This window comes from Lytechinus pictus, chromosome 4 (assembly GCF_037042905.1).
Source record: "Lytechinus pictus isolate F3 Inbred chromosome 4, Lp3.0, whole genome shotgun sequence".
NCBI classification, from domain to species: domain Eukaryota; kingdom Metazoa; phylum Echinodermata; class Echinoidea; order Temnopleuroida; family Toxopneustidae; genus Lytechinus; species Lytechinus pictus.
In genome coordinates, this window is record NC_087248.1 from 14,105,067 (window position 1) to 14,124,121 (window position 19,055).

At 35.1% G+C, this 19,055-nt stretch overlaps 1 protein-coding gene across 1 annotated transcript; it reads right to left on the reverse strand.

The window, feature by feature from the left end:
- Nucleotides 1-716: 716 nt before the first annotated feature.
- Nucleotides 717-18,176, reverse strand: LOC129258972 (high-affinity lysophosphatidic acid receptor-like). Its single transcript, XM_064098451.1, has 2 exons — nucleotides 18,047-18,176; nucleotides 717-8,875 (listed from the first exon to the last, which is right to left on the reverse strand). The coding sequence occupies exon 2, from the start codon at nucleotides 6,797-6,799 to the stop codon at nucleotides 5,552-5,554; it is 1,248 nt and encodes a 415-aa protein (XP_063954521.1). The 5' UTR covers nucleotides 6,800-8,875; nucleotides 18,047-18,176; the 3' UTR covers nucleotides 717-5,551.
- Nucleotides 18,177-19,055: the final 879 nt, after the last annotated feature.

Sequence of the window (19,055 nt, forward strand, 5' to 3'; positions counted from 1 at the left end):
ATGATCCATATTGCACCAACAGTCTAACACACGAAAGTACCCTCTCTCACACACACACACACACACACACGGACCCACCCTCACACGTACGCACACACATGCGCGCACCCATACACAAACACATTAAAGTATTCACACATCACAGTCTTTCGAACACACTTGAGCGTACACCCTCACACAATGTAAGGACACACATAATATAACATACATAAAAAGATGCACTTGACCGATTTTATGCGCCATACAAACACCGAAACACGTAAATACTTGAGATAACTATTCAACTATATGCCTTCTTGTACCTCAAGAGTACATTTAATATCTTCTTTTACATTGACACGCAGAATGTAAGTTATCCCAAAGGGAACATATACTCCATCAATTAAACACATGTGCAATTGTCAGTGGGTCTTCAAATGAGATGGACAAACCATGTGTTAATAGCTCCATGGCCAAACCTCATAACAATTCCTACATAATTATATTCCATTTAAAAGAAAATCGAAATATACAACCCTGAATATAATCAACACCACAAAAGTGATAGGCAAAACACTGATGCTAATACTGTTATAGAGTTGTGACAAGTAAGTTTCTAGTTCAAATTAATCACTCATAATTTTCTTTGCTGTCTTCAAACAGATAGGTCAGTGAATATTACGCATTCCCATGTCTCGAAGTGATCAATGTATTTCACGATTATTTATAAAACAAAATTCCAGAATGAAAAGATAGAGGAATGGGATAACAAAACAAGAAACTATTTGCAGAGATCAGGACTCCAAGAGAGGGTTAAATGAGTATGAATATTCTTCTCACTAAACCGTGACTTTGAGATTCGTACAGATTCAATACTTCAAACAATGAACGTGTCGATGACCGAATCTGTAATTCCTATTAAAGCCACGTTTTACGAGGATCGATGAGTTATAGTTGGCAGTTGGATAAAACAATGAGCAATAAACTACCCCCTGACATTTTCTGCTTTTATAGACAGATAATAACACTGCCTGGAGCGTCATAGCTAAAAAAAGAAAGAAAAGGTAGTCTAAAGATTATGCCCTGGAAATGTTACAAGAATATTTTAACAAACGAAACTCTTTTATCTAGTTATTTTTTGTCAATATTCAGAACCTGTACGTTTATGGTATTATCAACATTAATACATTAGGCATGCAGCAACACACTAAAAAATGTCTGTGTGGTACCAAATTTTCGATTAACAAGAATAATAAAAAATAATGAGGAAAATTACACAACATTACAAGTGCACAGCAAGGAAGTTGTATACTTGTGCGAAAACAGCAACAATAAATGTAATACTTCTCGAAAGATAGAATAATTAAATAGAAGTGAAGCATAATTAGCACACTTATTTTCAACTAAATATAATGTATACTGCACTCATATTACATAAATATAAATAAACAAAGATATAAAAATACAGTTTACAAATACAGAAGGTCTACAGCAAAGATAATGAGTTGTTCACAGTCTCTTATATAAAAAAATACATATGAATTATATCATTTGTTTGCCTTAAAAAATATTGTCATTACATGATTCATTTAAGTAGATATACATGGTTTTTAACTAATAAACACAGAGTGAGGAGCTAATATACCAGTATGGAATACCACTGACATTAATGCTTTGATGTGTGACTATCTGTGTACGTCAGAGCTAGAATTAACAGTAAAATATTCTATGGGTGTCATCGATATCAAAAATAGGTGTGTACATAAGTTCATAATCAATTGGTAATAGAACTATCATTGGTATATGTATGATCAACATTTTGAATTACCAATCATTTTTGTTTTAATAGTATATTACTAATTACTTCTATTCAGATAACTATCAATAACATTAATGATTTATCATAAAATGATGAAATTATTGTTACTATTATCGTTAATGTCTATCATTTTTTATCATTAAATTGGCATCATCATCATCATCACTACTATCATTAATTTCATTATTTTCATTATCATTGCTATTGTCATGATAATTAAATGATATACATTAATATAACTATTGGTATGCCATCATTGTCATAATCATTATTGTTATCATTTTTATCATCATTTTTATTATCACTACATTTATTCTGAAGTACATTTATTAGCATATTATCATTTGTATCTTAATTACAATCATCAACGTTATAATCACAATCATTACAAAAACATCACCTGAAATGAAACTAACACATGTTTGTGGAATTGGGCTGGGAAGTGTATAGTTACAGAATAAGGAAACTCAAGTGGAATATGGGACATTCTATTGAACTACATTCTTCATGACAGAAACACACACGATAATGGAATGAGATGATCATATATTAAAGGAAACCTTTGAATAACCTTAAGGTTTTTCAAAGGTTTCCTAATTTCTTTCACAAAAATAAACTTCTCCCATGTTTAATGGATTCAAATAACCTATATCATGATAAATCCTTCTACTATAAAGAATATCACATTCATCAAGGTGCAATAACTATAACATATATCTCACAAGGTTTTGCTTCTTTGGTTTTGCTAAAACTTTGGGGCATAAAGGGCCTGACTATGAAATTATCATTCATGTACCATTTGAAAACCCACCAATATATTAAAAAAAAAGAAATTCATAAACATCCATAAATAAAGGACTCCTCCAAAGTATAATTTCAGGCATTAAATGAAAATGCATTCTTGATGTGTATTTGGCCGTTCAGAAAATATAAAATCATGTAATGAATAATGAAAATTGAAAGGGCCCTGTATCTGTACTCACAAATCTGTGTCATATCAGACATTTGCAGCCATCATGATCAGTTACATTATAACAGAGTTTGAATTGTCACACAAGTTTTCCATAGAGGTAACCAGACCAAGAATCATGATTATAGGGCTATTAACAAAATTAAAAAATATCCCATGGCCATACCCACTGGGGGGGGGGGGCAGAAATTTCGAATAAAAAATTAACTGGAAATTTTCACCAAATTCACCAAAGTGTGCACAGAATCCTTTCATTTCAGCTTAGAAAATGTGAAAGGGCCCTCATGACTATCTTGGTCACTTCGCTCTCTTGCTTCCGATTCCGAGCAACATCTTGCCTCCTCCCATGAAAAAATATCTGCATACAGCCATAATAAACCCTAATTAATTTATTTAATTAATGATATCATCAAATCAAGTCTAAGGGTGTGTTATTAAAAATATCAGCACAATAGAAGTAAAAAATATAATAATTTGAATAGTTTCATAAATAACACCTGAGTCATTTCATTGTAATTAATTATTAATTTACATGATGGTGTTGGTGACAGTATCCAGCATTTCATCAACATTTTTGTCTGACAAGTTGTCAGATCTGACAACTTTCAATGATGTTAATTGGCTAAGAAGCAGTGTTAGCATGGTAACTGTCAGATTAAACGAGACTAGTCGGATAAAACGTCTGACAACTCCTTTCATGAAACGCTCCCCTGATGAGAAGATGATGTTCATGCATCTTCTCCACAGTAGAGGGTTTAAGATTTCTTTTCTATATATTAAACAATATCTTCTAATTGGAAATCAGCCTTACTGCGCATGAATAAGTAATGGAATGCAAAAAGACAAACATAAAGCTCAATAAAGACTAGTTTTACTGCATGTAGTTCAGTAAAAAAAAATGTATAACTAAACAGAAAGACTACACCTACCAAACCAAATCCTTAAAAAAAAAAAAAAATAAGTAGACCTATGTGTTTACATAAATTTGGTACTGGCATAAATATATTGAAATTATATAATAATAAGGTTTAATCATTATGCATGTGGTAAATGTTGGGAAAAAAAAAAACAAGAGTTTGATGAATACTTCAAACTTGGAGTACATCAGGACTACTTTTAGATGTATAAAATTTATTAAAACACAATTGGTGATAAGACAAATATTATTATTTAATACTTATTCCTGGTAATATATAAAACCTTTTGAGATCAAGCTTGGGAATAAATTTACTCATATGTGGATTAGCACTTTTGGTCATAAGAAACAGAAGCTCTTCTGCGAGTTCTGTCTTTAACAGTTTAATATTACGGTCCCACAGAAAAATCTGCTTCAAAGAACACATTTTGTGGAGCAAATCAAGATGTGATACCACAAAAATTATTCCTTGTGAGTGGTCTCAAATTTGAACAGCATTTTCTGTCATAAGAAAAAGGTTCTTGACGAGTACAATATGCCGGTGTAGGGCTATAAGTGCGTGTTATGGCATAATCAGCCAATCTCTGATGGGTAGAACTGATGATACTGATAAAGAAGATGATTAGATGATAAAGATTATGAAAATGATGATAAAATCATGATGATGGTGATGGTGATTACGATGGTGATGATATAACAATGATGACGATAACGTTGACAACAATGGTGGTAGTGGCGATGATGATGACGATGATGGCAATGATGACAATGACTGTGATGACGGAAATGATGATGGTGATGAGATAATATTGATTACAATGATAACAATCATATTGATAATGATAATAACAGTTACCCAATGGGTCTATATATTCACGATAACAATAACAATAAATCAATCAAACATGAATAAGTACAAATGAATCTTTAAAGGAATCATTAATCAATTAACAATCTTCATTTGGTACTACATGTAATACAACACAAGATGATTTGACAGGTATCTTTATATGCGGCATCCAATACATATGTTATGTCCAAAAGACATGTGGGAATATCTCATCCAGAAAAAACTAACACTGATCAAGGTGCAAAATAGAGGCAGTGTATTATCAAGGAGAGCATTGAATACAATACATGTAGCTTTATTATTAAAGCAAAGGAATGTATTTTATATGATCACATAGTGTTTGGCATAGCACAACTTTCCACAATACAGTCTATATTGCAATTAAAATAAAAATCAAATCACGTCGAGTTTAATAAGTATGGCAAAAGGGCACAGCAAAATATAAATGAATCAATAGCACACAACGGACATGTGTACGTAGGTTAGAAATTTATAAAGGTGAGCAATTTCTCAAAAATATATATTTTTTTAAATCTCTGTGTATTGTCTGGATAATTATGCTATCATACACTAGTTTTCTGTATTTTAAGAAAAAAAAGGTAATGTTCACTTCTGAGTATTATACTTAATCGGCATGTTTTTTTTTTCAATATTAAAATAGCAAGAATTTAGCCATGGTGAGTTGAGCACATTTATGAATGTGGCAAAGTGTTGTCCTGGCAATTACTGAATAAATGTTCTGCAATTTCTGCATGTAAATACCATGTTAGCAATTTTTATCTTGGCAGAAAAAAAAACTATTTCAACGCAGCATAGATTTGTGAGTTGAGTAGTACATTATAATCACACAAAACGACTCCATAGCACAAATTAGTAATATATTCACATGTACATGTACATCTAAGCTAATAATAATCAATTAAAAATGATCAAAAATTGATTTCCTGAATACAAAGGAGACAAATAGAAATCTCTGGTCTAATACTCTTTTGTAAAGCTATCTAACGAGTTGGCATGTCATACTGATGATTGCTGATTACACTCATACATTGCACTTGGTCGAATCCTGCGCCTTGTCCTTCCAGGCAAGTGGGGCAAGAGCTTAAATGTCTTTGGGGCCAGCTCGCGGCATGCTTCCCGAAACTTTTTTATTCGCCAGCAGTAAATAATAGGATTGAATGCGGAGTTGAGGTACGTGAGCCACAGCACAATAGTGTGCATCACATTACCTCCTGTCCATGACGAAAAATGGTAGACGAGTCCGCTGATGGCGTACGGAGCCCAGCAGACGACGAACACGATAAAAAGAAGTAGAATGGTCGTGAATGCTCGGGTCTTGAAGCTCATGTCAACGTTAACGCGGGAAGGTCTGTGTAAGCCTGCCAACCCGAGCTTGGTGGCTTGACTAATGCTGAGAGACTCTGGATGGTTCTGTATCCGCAACGAGTTGCGTCTCACTGTGTTGAGGATGAAGAAGTATGAGAAAAGCATCGCTGTGAATGGAATGAAGAACACAGCTAACATGAGCATGATGTAGTATACTTTGTCAGATGATAGATCCATTTCTACCCAGCACTGTGGAGGACCAGGCCCCCTGGGGAATGCATACTTTCCCCAGCCGATGATAGGAGGAAACGCCACAACAAAGCTACAGAACCAAGATAACAGTATCAGAAGCTTGGCCCTGTGTGGATTCAACTTGTCCTTGCGGTGGACAATGATGAAGTACCGATCCACCGATATTGTGGCAAGAATAAATGTAGCCTCTGTGATGAATAGAAAATAGAGAAATGCGTTTATCTTGCACATGATGTCCCCAAGGATCCACTCACCCAGTACGAGAGCAATGAGCGCAAAGGGCATGCAGGTCACCGCAACCATGATGTCCGCAAAGGCAAGGTTTGCTAGGAGAAGATTAATGGCAGATCGCATGGCTGGCTTCTGGTACACAATCAAGCACACGATGCAATTTCCTAGCACAGCAATCATTATCATCAACACCATGAGTAAACCGAAGATGACGACTGCGCCTAAGCCCATTGGCGGCTCAGCCAGTGTCACGTTAGACCCGTTGTTCAGAGGCATCAAGGAAACATCCGTGGTATTTAGTTCCCACTGTTCCCAAGTTGTTGGCTGTGTGGAAATAACCGCTGAGGATAGTGCAGTGGTGGTGACTGTGGTTTCCATGGTGACAGGATGCGGTTGCACTGGAACGCTTCTGACTTGGAAACTTTTCAGAACCAGGCTCTTTAATTTAAATATCATTCCTATTCAGCTGCCCCACAGTGGCAAGATCGACATATCAAATATATATCTATGTACATGTACATGTACACATATTCACCTGTTTTTCACAAGAATATATTCTATCATATATAATATTCTTTTACATCTTTCGTACATGGCAATTTCTTTTCATTTATTTAGTTTGGGCAATAATTGTTTCGAGATGGTTTAATAGCTACTATTACATAACTAAAGCACTATCATGCAGTAAATGAAATCAGTGATTTACTTTATACTATCGAAACTACATCTACATTAAACATGTAGATTATGTTTCATATTCATATAAAATGCAGATTTCAGAGTTTCTTTCCAAATTCAAAGGTATGCCTCTTTTCAGTCTTTGTGAAACATACTAAAATCATTTTGAAAATTTCTCAAATTAAACAAAAACAAACTTGAAGTATTTCAGTTTAATAAATAACTTCTGATTAAATTTGACAATAGCTTGTATTTGCCCATGTATGCCAAACCATCTTGTTCTAACTTTTTAAAATTCAAATGAGTATCATGAAAATTGTGTTCGTCCAATCTTGAGTGATGCACATGTAAATTCAAATAACAGAAACCCTGCTAATCCATGTCCAATAGGGCACCAAAATTATATAATTTTACACAATAATGACAGGACAGAAATATTTGATAAACAGTGTGTACTGTGTGGGACTCCTATTTCTTTAGACCATACCCTGTTTACTGTATTCTATTCTGTCTGTGGCCTTTGAAATGCAAGTATTATACTATTACATGTACTACGCTTGTGATGTTAACTATATAACGGTGGATGTGCACAACTGTGAAAATTACCTTCACAATGAATGAATGAATTCGAAAACTATGATACAGAGAAAATGTTTACAAACAATCTACATGTATATCTGGCAAACAATAAATGAAAATATGACAAAACATGCACACAAATTATGAAACAATATCCTTACACTGCCAAAAGAAACTGAATTTCAATTTACATAGTTTTCAATGACTAAAAGCAAAATCCAATTTCAATTAAAATGTTATCCCATGCCTTACACCTTCTTTTCCATACTATACATTGTGTAAGTTCTTGATAAAATTCAAATTTATCAATATCTGACTGAATATTAAAGAGTTTCCAAGTTCAGGTCGGATGACAGTACGGAAGTCAAAGAGTTAACTGCATACTGGAACTCCCTGTGTCCTCCAGATCCTCCTCACTCCTGTCTATTAAACTGGAACGCTTTGATGAAGAAAAAGGAATAAACACTCTCTTCGGATGGCAATCTACGTGATAACTGCAACGTCAATGAATTAATGCTTGTTCACAAGATCTGGTTGCAACCTTATTTGTGTACTGCATGTTCTGTTGACCAAAAGAAACTTCACTTATGTGTAGTAACTGCTCTATAAAAGACATTAGTGTTTATGATGGCCAAGATTCCACATTCTGGTTAGGCAGTGCTCCATCAGACAGTGGTACTATGCAGTTGAATGTAAAGGCAAGAACTAAAAGGTCAATGTACCGTACACTGTTATAAAGAGCTGGATCACTTCTGGGTTTACTTCTGTTGACATCAGGTTATCTTGCACATAATTCCTGATCTCAAATGACCAATGAATCACTTCATCTTTAATTTCAAGTAACATAATTAGAAGACTGATCTAATTACTGTGCAGCATATACATGTATGCTGCCTCTTGAACTACATGTTGAAGTATCCCCCAGGAAGAGCCTTTAATGCAGTTTTGTGCTACCAGATAGTTTGTCAGGGTTGGCTGTACACTGTAGCATCATTCGAGCATGGCATAAATCTGATCATTCAGTGTTACTCCATGTTGGGATGTTTCTTGAACTTGCGCATCCGTAGACCGACTGATCTACAATCATCAAAGTGGAGAAAGAAGAGACCAACCAGATACCAGAATCCTTGATGCTGTATCAAATGCTGTGATGACTATGGTTGGTGCTCTAGCATGAGTATCCTATCATCTCATCATCACTTGAGGAAAATGTGAGATCAAACAGGCTCAGGATGCAGACTTGTTCTGGGTGTCAACATCACAGATCTGGCAAATCTGGAAGAAAAAAAAAAGAAACAAAGGGACAAAATGAAACACAGTGATGCACATTGTACACAGAAATCCACCCCAAATCTTTGTATTTTAAAAAGGGCCTTGGTTGCAGACTGGAGAATGTTTAGAAAAATACATATATATACAGGTGACTCATGCTCAAGTCAAATCTCTTAGAACCAAATTAATTACAATATTTATAGACTTATGTTCTTGTCTGAAATAATGCTTTATTTGACTTCACTATGGAAGGTCCGCCTACATGTACATGTGTGTAGCAGGGTCTATCTTACACACACTAATACGTACATGAATAATGTTTGATATTAACAATTGTATTTTTTTCTAATTTGGACAGAATATTCTTTCTAGTGTTCAATTAAAGGAGAATGCCAGTTACGTCAACAGGTAATCGTAGGGTGGTTGTGAAGGGGGGGGGGCATGGTGCAGCAAGAGGAAGGTGTCCTCCCCCACCTGGGATTTTCAACCCATAGAAGACTGCCATCTTTTCCGAAATCCCCCATTCCCAGTGTGACAAAACTTGAGAGGAGTAGATACTGTAGTACAAGTAGAATTTAATCAACATGCAAAGTCTACACAGCACATTTACACTGTATATGCACTCCCTAATATAGGCCTCAATGTGTAGGCCACTCAGGAGGCCATTATACCGATATTGTGCATACATGTACATGAGCTACATTGCTGGCTCCAGCACATGAATCCATTGCGCAAGGTAGGATGTAGGATCTAAAAGTGAACAGAGGGAAATGATGATACAGTTTGAGTACATGAGGGCTGATGTATTTTTCGAACACACTGGTAATATGTTTAAATTCACATGACGATATGTACATGTACTGCACATAAAATCCATATTAAACCCTAACAAAAGAAAAAAAATGTATATATACCAGAGTCATGATACAATGACCAATGTGAAGTCTTGTACATATGTATGTACACAGGGTGACAAGATGTCCAAGATTTAAAGGGATGGTCCTGGCTGAAAGTATTTATAGCTTAATAAATAGAGTAGAATTCACTGAGCAAAATGCCGAAAATTTCATCAAAATCAGATAACAAATAACAAAGTTATTGAATTTTAAAGTTTAGCAATATTTTGTGAAAACAGTCGTCATGAATATTCATTAGGTGGGCTGATGATGTCACATCCCCACTTGTTCTTTTGTAAATATATTACATGAAATTAGGTTTATTCAAATTTCTTCCTCCAATAACTAGCAAAATTGGATTGACACCTGATTTAGTGCATTTGATATTTATTGCTGTAACTTATTTCATTATAAGGGAGACATATTATTCACACAAGTATGAAATAATGAAAAAAATCATGATTTAATATAATAACATTTTTTCATAAATTTATCATCTTTTCGTGTTCATTAATACAGTGTGTGTATTAAAATTGAATTGGTGTATTAAAATTGAATTGATGCAGTATTGCAACTTTACCAAACCCATGAGCAAACAGCATTAAAGGAAACTTGGATTGTATGCTTTAAGCCTGTCTCACACTATGCGAATTGTTGCGATCCAATTTTCAAAGAAATCATTATAACATTTGACATGAATATTCCAACCAATAAAATCTTAGTGATCCTAGGTCAGAATAGTTGTGGGACTACTGAAATCAAAATTCAATGAAGTTTGAGCCTCAATTTAGGAAGAAAAGCAAATTCAATTCCAAATCGTAATGACGTCATCATCGGCTGCGACTTGAAGCCGATTTGGGCTTAATACTCCGACAACAGGGCTTGCCACAAAGCAAAATTATGATTTCATTAATCCTAACATTATGCCAAAGTTCAAATAAAGTAATATTTCTTTTTGGAATTTTAATATTTATTGCAAAATGTGATTTATTAAAAAATAATGTCATATCGGATCGCACAGTGTGAGACGCGCTTTAATCATACATGTACTAGCACTTATTCACACTTCAGACAGCATTCCAAGTACATGTACATGTGCAGGTACTTCAAATGTACACACATGTAGGCCTTTAAAATGCACAAACTGGAGAGGAAAAAAGGGAAAGAATGACTTCAATCATGGAGGTTATCTCCATGCTTCAATATACAAGCATGCATTACATTCAGTATTAAAGCAGAGTGTTTCAGAATAGATGAAATAATGGTAACAGTACATTACTTGTAAACTGAATTACTGTACATGTACAGTACATACGTACAATTTCCATTTCATTTTATTGAGGGGGGGGGGGGGCGCTTTCTGATCAAGATGGTCATCTGGATGGGATCGACTATGTGGACATGTAAATTTTCATCTACAGTAATTGAAAAGGACAATCGGGGGGGGGGGGGGGGGGTGGGGGGAACAAGAAGTAATTAATTTCATCAAAAATACAGATATCATTGATCGGGGGGGGTCCTCTGTTGACGAATGGATATCATGCGCATCCAAGGGGTTTCGAAAAGCACCCTAAACAAGTATTTTTGATATTCTGAAAATGCACCCCTTTATAACAAGTATTCGCTAGTGAAACCCTATCCTTAAAAGGGGAAGTTCATCCTTACAAAAACTCTATTGTCAAAAGTAGCAGGAGAAATAATAAATAATATTGGCAAAGGTTTTCAAGAAAAAAATCCATCAAAGAATAAAGTTATTCGAATTTTAATTATTTGTGACTTCATATGCGAGCAGCTTTCCTACATATTTACATATCGTATAGTAAAAAAAATCAGTGAAATGTCATTTTCTCAGAAAATTGGAAATGGATATCAATACACAAATCATTTCACACCTGCTCCTTCACTGAAAAAAATAAAAAATACCTGTACATGTAAGTCATCACAAACCATTACAAAATGAAATTTATGCATTTTATATTACATAACATATTGGGCAGCTGCTTGTTGACATTACACATCAAACACTTCTAATTCTAATTAATCTTTATGGATTTTCCTCAAACCTTCACCAATATTTTTAATTATTTTTTCTGTTATTTTTAAAACAAAGTTTTTGTCGTTGAACTTCCCTTTAAAGTATTGAAAAAAACGGTACTCTTGAAAAATTCCTTTAATTTGGCCCCCTAAACAAGTACAGTGATGCATTAATAGCCCCAGCATTCTTTTCTCTACTTGTATGCTCATTTGATACAATTACATTGGAGACATGTGCATGCATGTGACAGAGCATAGTGTAGCAAAGAATTGCCTGTCACGGAGGTGATACCATACATCAACTACTTACATTGGATTTAGTTCCGAGGGCCTTGGAACAGGCTTATTGTAAAAAGGAGGGTCTTTGGAACTACAAATGTTTGTGAAAACAGGGGTCCTTGGAACAGTTCGTCTGCGTGTGAGTGCATATGCATCCCTATGGAACGGGCATACAAACAGTAAATGCATGCAGCTAGCCCGGCGGCACGGGCACCGGGTGCGCTCGCGCAGAGGCGATGGTCGGACAGTGCTCTGCGGGACGTTTTTCACCAAAAATGCAGCTCATTGTATCGGATCAATGCAGCCGGAACGGCGTAACGAAAGATATGCGAAGCTTTGGAACGTATTTCTTTTTTTCTCTCAATAAGAAAATGCTATGCTTTGGAACGGTTGTCTCTCTTCTTTTTCTCAATAAGATGCTATGCATTGGAATGGAAATTTGAGTGTAAAAATGGGGGTCCTCTCAACGGCACATACCCACCACGCATTATATACTGAGTGCCCCCCCCCCCGGGTTCAGTACCGCCCCATCTCCCACACCTCATTCAAAGAGAGACATTTTACATGTTTTATTTTACACGCATGATATCCACTCGTCAATTGAGGTGCCCCCCCCCCCCATCACTAGAATATCTGCTCCCATGGAGATGAATGAAGCTTCTCACTTGTGTTCTATTATGTCTCAAAAGTCAACATGCTGTGAAGCCTCTACACTGATCAACATACATTGTAGATCCCTCCCATCCCACTCCCCCCCCCCCCCCCCCCCCGAGTCCCACTTGTTAAAATTTGTACACGTTTCGTAAAAATGCATGAACTACGGTACATGTACACAACTCAAGTCTAATCATATACATATTTACATACTGTACTATGTAGGCTAGATCTACTGAAGATAGTAAACGTGTACAGTGTATGTACATGTACAGCAAACAGACATGTACATTTCTAGGTGTCTAAAAGTCTATAATTAATATACAGAATTTCACAGATTTTCATAGAATACAAATACATGTATTTTTGTTGATGAAATCATGATGGGGGGGTAAAATGTGAGAAAAAAAAGTATATAAAGGTCATGTGCCATTAGGTCGCTCACCAAAAAGGGTGGTGCTGTTACATTCACTGTATTTTGGTTTAATAATTGTAGGGTTATTCCTAAATATTTTCAAAACCAAAGGAGCTATACCAACAAATTTGCTATCATTTTAAAGCTAAATTCATTAGCTATTAACATATTTTTGGACAGGCACTCGAGGACAGGGTTGTAATAAAAAACGTTTTTTATTCTACAAAACAAATAAAACGTTTTTTGTTGTTTTAAAAACTTTTTTTCTCCAAGGAATGATGCAATTTTCTGTAAATTTTAGCAATTAATACAGTAAAGCTCTTGATGTTTTTAATACATTTTTAGAGTAAAGTGATGACTATATTTTTTTATAATTACATACTGAATTTTTAACAAAAAAAATTCCCCCAAATTACTAAATCATGGAGATTGAATGCTTTAAAAAAACCCATGATACTGTTGAAAGTAAATTGACATTTTTGAAGTTTATTTCTCATACATGTACAAGTAAAAGTATTCTTGTGGTATTTCGAGTCTTGTCAATCTAGGGGGACAGACAAGAAATTGCACAATGGTAGAGAATGACATAATCTATAAGGTTACAAAGCTTCATTTCATTTATAAAATCAATATACTTTATTTTATGTGAATCAAATATGCACTTTGTAGTGCACGAAATACAACTTTGGTTTTAATCTAGATTATAAATAAAGCCCTTGAAATGCTTATTTTTCTAAATTGAAGAATTCTGATCATATAAGAAAAAAAAAGCAGTAAGTAACTATAAAAATGTATTTTAAATGTACTTTTAACTGTATCGTTTTTTAAATTTCTGATGTACAGTTTTCCCTTTTTTATTATTGGCAATAATTTTCCAATCATTGACGAAAAGTAGGCCTACAATTATGATACAGATACAAATTTTGGTGATGATGTTGCCACCCTCTATACGCATGTCGTAGCTTAGCTACATGTACTAACAAAGAGGGCAAGATGGAGACATAAACATCCCATCTTCTCAAAATAAATTTCTGTTTTTTTTTTTTTTAAATGCATGATAGTAGAGTGGGCTATAAATGGGTGATTTTGGGTTTTACTGTGCCAACATTTTTTTTGTATTCCTTTTACCTTATCTCAACATGAAATGATAATATTTTTTGTCTCTGGTCCGAGAAAAAAGTGTGCCGGGCCAAAATCCAAAATGGCCGCCCAAACCCCCAAAAATTACAGTTTTGGCCACAACTTCTTTATTTGGTGGTCTTTTTCTCTGGTTTTGGTGTCTATTCATATGTCTTTTGGGGCAGGCAATTTGTTTTTCCTAAAATTAGTACTTTTAAACCATTATTTGTAGAGTTATAAGGTGATTTTAATTAAATTTACTAATTTTTAGACCCTTTTTTTCAGCCCAAAATTAGGTTTCATTGTCTCATGGTTCTTGGATATTAGACGATACCAGTTGAACAGCAGTAAGCAGCTCCATATAGATATAGAGCTTTTTTAATTGGGGCTGACGTATATTTGCGAAATATATCTTATCAAATGAAAGAAAATGTCATTTGTCCATAGGGGCTGTACAATGTACTGTACATACAATGTACTACACTGCATATCCATGCATTGACCACCATGACATAAAGTCCTGTATATTATAAACTATAGTGTCATAGAAGTGAGCTCCTGAGGTTTAGAATTAGATTGTGACTTGTGAATTTGATTGCTTGTTAGCTGATATACATGATGGAAATATGTAACCTGATGATAAACATGAATTGCACATACAGTGTAAACATCATGTACACACATCACATTTTTAGCCATATCTTCTTCATTTGGAGCCTTGGAGGCTTGTTTTTACCTGGTTGTGTCTTACCTTATGTTTATGTTGTCAGTTTACTACCATGGTAACGCTTATCAACGGCCAATCAGAATCAAGGATCCCATGCAAGTTACAATTGAATGGCAAAGTTACCATAATGGTAACAGAATAGCCACAGTGTAGGCCTACATGTAACTGCCATAATGTGGGGTTGACTATAATCCATTCCCCTCTCCGCCCCCTGAATGAGCATATTTGACAAAATATTTCTGAGAGAAAACATACAGTATCTTCAATTTCTGAGGCATCTAATTCAAGAGGTAATTTCTATGACACTATAGTACATGTAGACCTTGCCATGGTGGTCAATGCATGGACGTACATGTATGCAGTGCAGTATGTACAATACATTGTACCGGTATACTGTATGGCCCCTATGGATAAATATCATTTTTTTATTTAATAAGATATATTTTGTAAATATCCGTAGAATCCAAAGTAGAGGAATAAAAGCAATATAGCATATGGAACTACTCGCTATTGTGGAACTCGTATCGTCCAATATCCAAGAACCACAAGACGATGAAACCTAATTTGGGGCTGAAAAATGGGTCTAAAAATGTGTAAATTTAGGTAAAATAACCCTTTAGCTCTACAAATAATAGTTTTTAAGTACTAATTTCAGGTAAAACAGATTGCCTGCCCCACAAAACATATGAATAGACACCAAAACCAGAGTAAAAGACCACCAAATAAAGAAATTGTGGCCAAAACTGTGATTTGGGGGGTTTTGGCGGCCATTTTGAATTTTGGACAAGCACACTTTTTTCTCGGACCCGAGAAAAAAACAACTGTCATTTCATGTTGAGATACATTACAAGGAATAGATAAAAACTGTTGCCACATTAAATTGATAAAAAAAGTATTTTTGACCCATGTATAGCTATTATAACTACCGGTAGGCCTATTAGGCCTATAACGATCGATTGTCTTTGAGAATTGTGATTTAACTCATGTGCAACTCCAATCTAGTCAGAGTCTAGACCAAAAGCTTCAGTCTCTGTATTTTGGTTGTTCCGCTGAACTACGTTGGCTCCACTCACCATACATAGACTGAAGGGGATGGGGCCCCGTACCTACAGCCAACGTATAGTGAACTAGCGTTTTATAGATCGCGATTTAAAACTGTTTTTTAAGCAAAATTGAAAGTTTCATGGTTTCCATTATCAGGGAAATATAAATAACTTAAGTAATTGCATACCTTGGGCCGGAGTTATTGAAAAAAATCCTCTGGATGATTGAGAAATCTGTCATCTAAGACATTTTCACCTGACCTGACCGTTTTTCTTGCAAGTTGCCATCTTGAATGACGTCATTATCGTTATTAACTTAATGTCTCGAATCGATATATCGCGATTATAACTAGTACTAGTACTAGTATAACTAGTATCGTTTATCTTCGGTTTCGTTCGCATATGGAGCAGATCGTATAATATCGAAAGCAATATCGATATCACATTCGTGATTGTTGACGTTCGTTTGTAAATATTTTATAGTTTGGCTGCCATTTTGACCATTTTTATCGTGTTCAACCCAATTAAACATCGGTAAAGTATATTTTTCATGCCTTTTTCATCTATATCGTTTAAAGTATTTAAATATTCGAATATCAAGGTCTAAAAGTTTGTTGTTTATACATCCTTAGATTGTAAATTCGATGTGTAAAATTACATCAAACTTTGGACTGTGAATTGACAAAAGGGAGGGAATGAGAACACATGCGAGCCCACACGTACACCCTACCGTCGGTAAATGGGGATTACAGTAAAATGTCAGAAATTGTTGAATAAATCCCCAGAAACGACGGTTATTCCTGTCTAGTCAGAGTCTAGTCTATCACAAAATTGTGATATCCCCCATTGGAATCGAGTAGATCTACCGCCGGTACCGGTACGTACAGTATAGTCACGTATTGTATTACCGGACACTATTATGATTCCGGACGCGCATATAACTGCGTTCTAAAACAAATTCGTACCGTAAGACTTCCGCAATTCAATTTCACAGAGCAATACATAGAACAAGATTGCAAAAACAAGGCGAAAAATCCAACGTTTACCTAAGGCCTAATTATCTCTAAATGACAGAAAATGCTTAAAATATCATATAACATAGTTTTGTATTAACAATTGATATATTTTCTAACGGAAATATGGGACTGATTTGCCGAATTTCAATCTCATCCACTCCTTCGATCGAATGATGAGTGGTGGTGTATTGTGGGTGATCATCGATGGCTAGTTCTCAAGGTACCCGTGCGCGAGGTTTACCGTGAGTAGAGACGTCGATCGGCAGCGCATCTATAGAACTTGATGAGCGTCACAATACGAACGCGAGCATATTATTATTGGAAAGTGCCATGGAACATGCAGCTAACAAGACAAAATCAAAATAAGTTATCAAACACGAATTTATTACCAACAATAAAACATCTGCTCAGATTCGATATAATTATAAAAAAGCAAATAATACTTAGAATTTACTCATATGATATAAGAAGAAAAAAATCACACAAATTTGCTCTTACATCATTATAATCAAGGTCAAGGATATCTTTACCCGTCCGGCGCGCGTCCGGAATCATGATGCAATTTGTCGCGCACGAAAATAATTGTTTTTCGTGGAGGGGTATGCGGCAAGTGCGATGCAATTGCAAAGAAAATGGTTGGTAAATATAAAATAATTTTATATTCATAATTTTCATAATATTTGGAATAGCAAGTGTGAATTTTTCTTGATTGTATTTCCTCTAACGTTAGTTGTCGTTTTTAAAGCACTGAAATAAAGGTGTCCGGCAATAGGATACACTGGCTGCCATATACCCGATTCGGTAGCGCTATAATTTACATAGCACACAACAACAGTCAACAGACTCGGCACTTGCGAGTCGCACTCTCTTAATGGTTGACAATCACATTCCTGACATTGTCTCGACCGATAGATCGAACTTAGTAAGGGCCTTTTTTTACTCTATCATCACATATTTATATCTCAACGAAAGTCGACAAACATTCACTTACCTCTTTTCACAATTCCTATGTTATTTTTGCCGTCATCACCTACCGGGTACTTTCTTAGCTTGGATACGCACTTAGATTAGCAAGGCAAAAGGAATCCATACAGATTACAGGTAGCCAGCTGAAGCCATACAACGCCCAACATACGGCACGCCATAGTCTGTTGCTGTGTGATTTCTTTGAATCAAACGAAGAAATTTTAAATGTAAAATATACAATTAAACACATCAAATGTCTATAAAAAATAATTTGGGGGGATAAAATGAATAATGAAAATCATTGGGAAACATACATGATCTACAAAAGACAATTGAATTAAATTCGAGTAACAGCCCACCAGTGGCGCCCCATACAAATCACGGCAATTTGGCTTGAGTCGGTTGAGTGAAAGCAAATCGCCCTTCCACTACAAAAACGTCATCATTAAAAATGTTTTTCTTGTTTATTTTTGTATATTCTGTCTAACAAGAGAAAACGTCATTCCAAAGAAGTGAGCAAGCATAAAGTTATTAAGAATATTAAAACAAAAATATTACTGAACCAATGTCGATCATTATCATGGACCTACTGAGTAGAAGTACGTCCATGATTATATTAAACTAAAGGGGAACTTCACCCTCTGAGTGATATCAAAGATAGAGGAAAATATTCCCGGTAAATATTTAATATTGGGGGGGGGGGGGTCCATCAGTTAAAGAATAAGAATTTAAAATAACTTTTTCCAGTTTGAATTTTTCATATAAAAGATTCCATAAATTCCCAATTGTAATGGTTCCAATCAAGGATAACTATATTTCTTACCGAAGCAGGTATAAAATGCTGCCTGGTGATAAACCTGTTGAACACACTAACTCATGCGGAAGCAGAAAATAAGAGAATACGGTCACAGAAAGTTTGATTAAAATTAGAAAGTTATGAGCATTTGAATGTTGAGAACACTAATTCTATGGAGATCCTCACACTGGCAATGTGAACAAGATCTGTGATGTCACGCATATGCGAGAACATGCTA

Coding starts and splice junctions, on each gene's coding strand:
- LOC129258972 (XM_064098451.1), bottom strand. CDS start 6,799: ATGATATTTAAATTAAAGAGCCTGGTTCTGAAAAGTTTCCAAGTCAGA.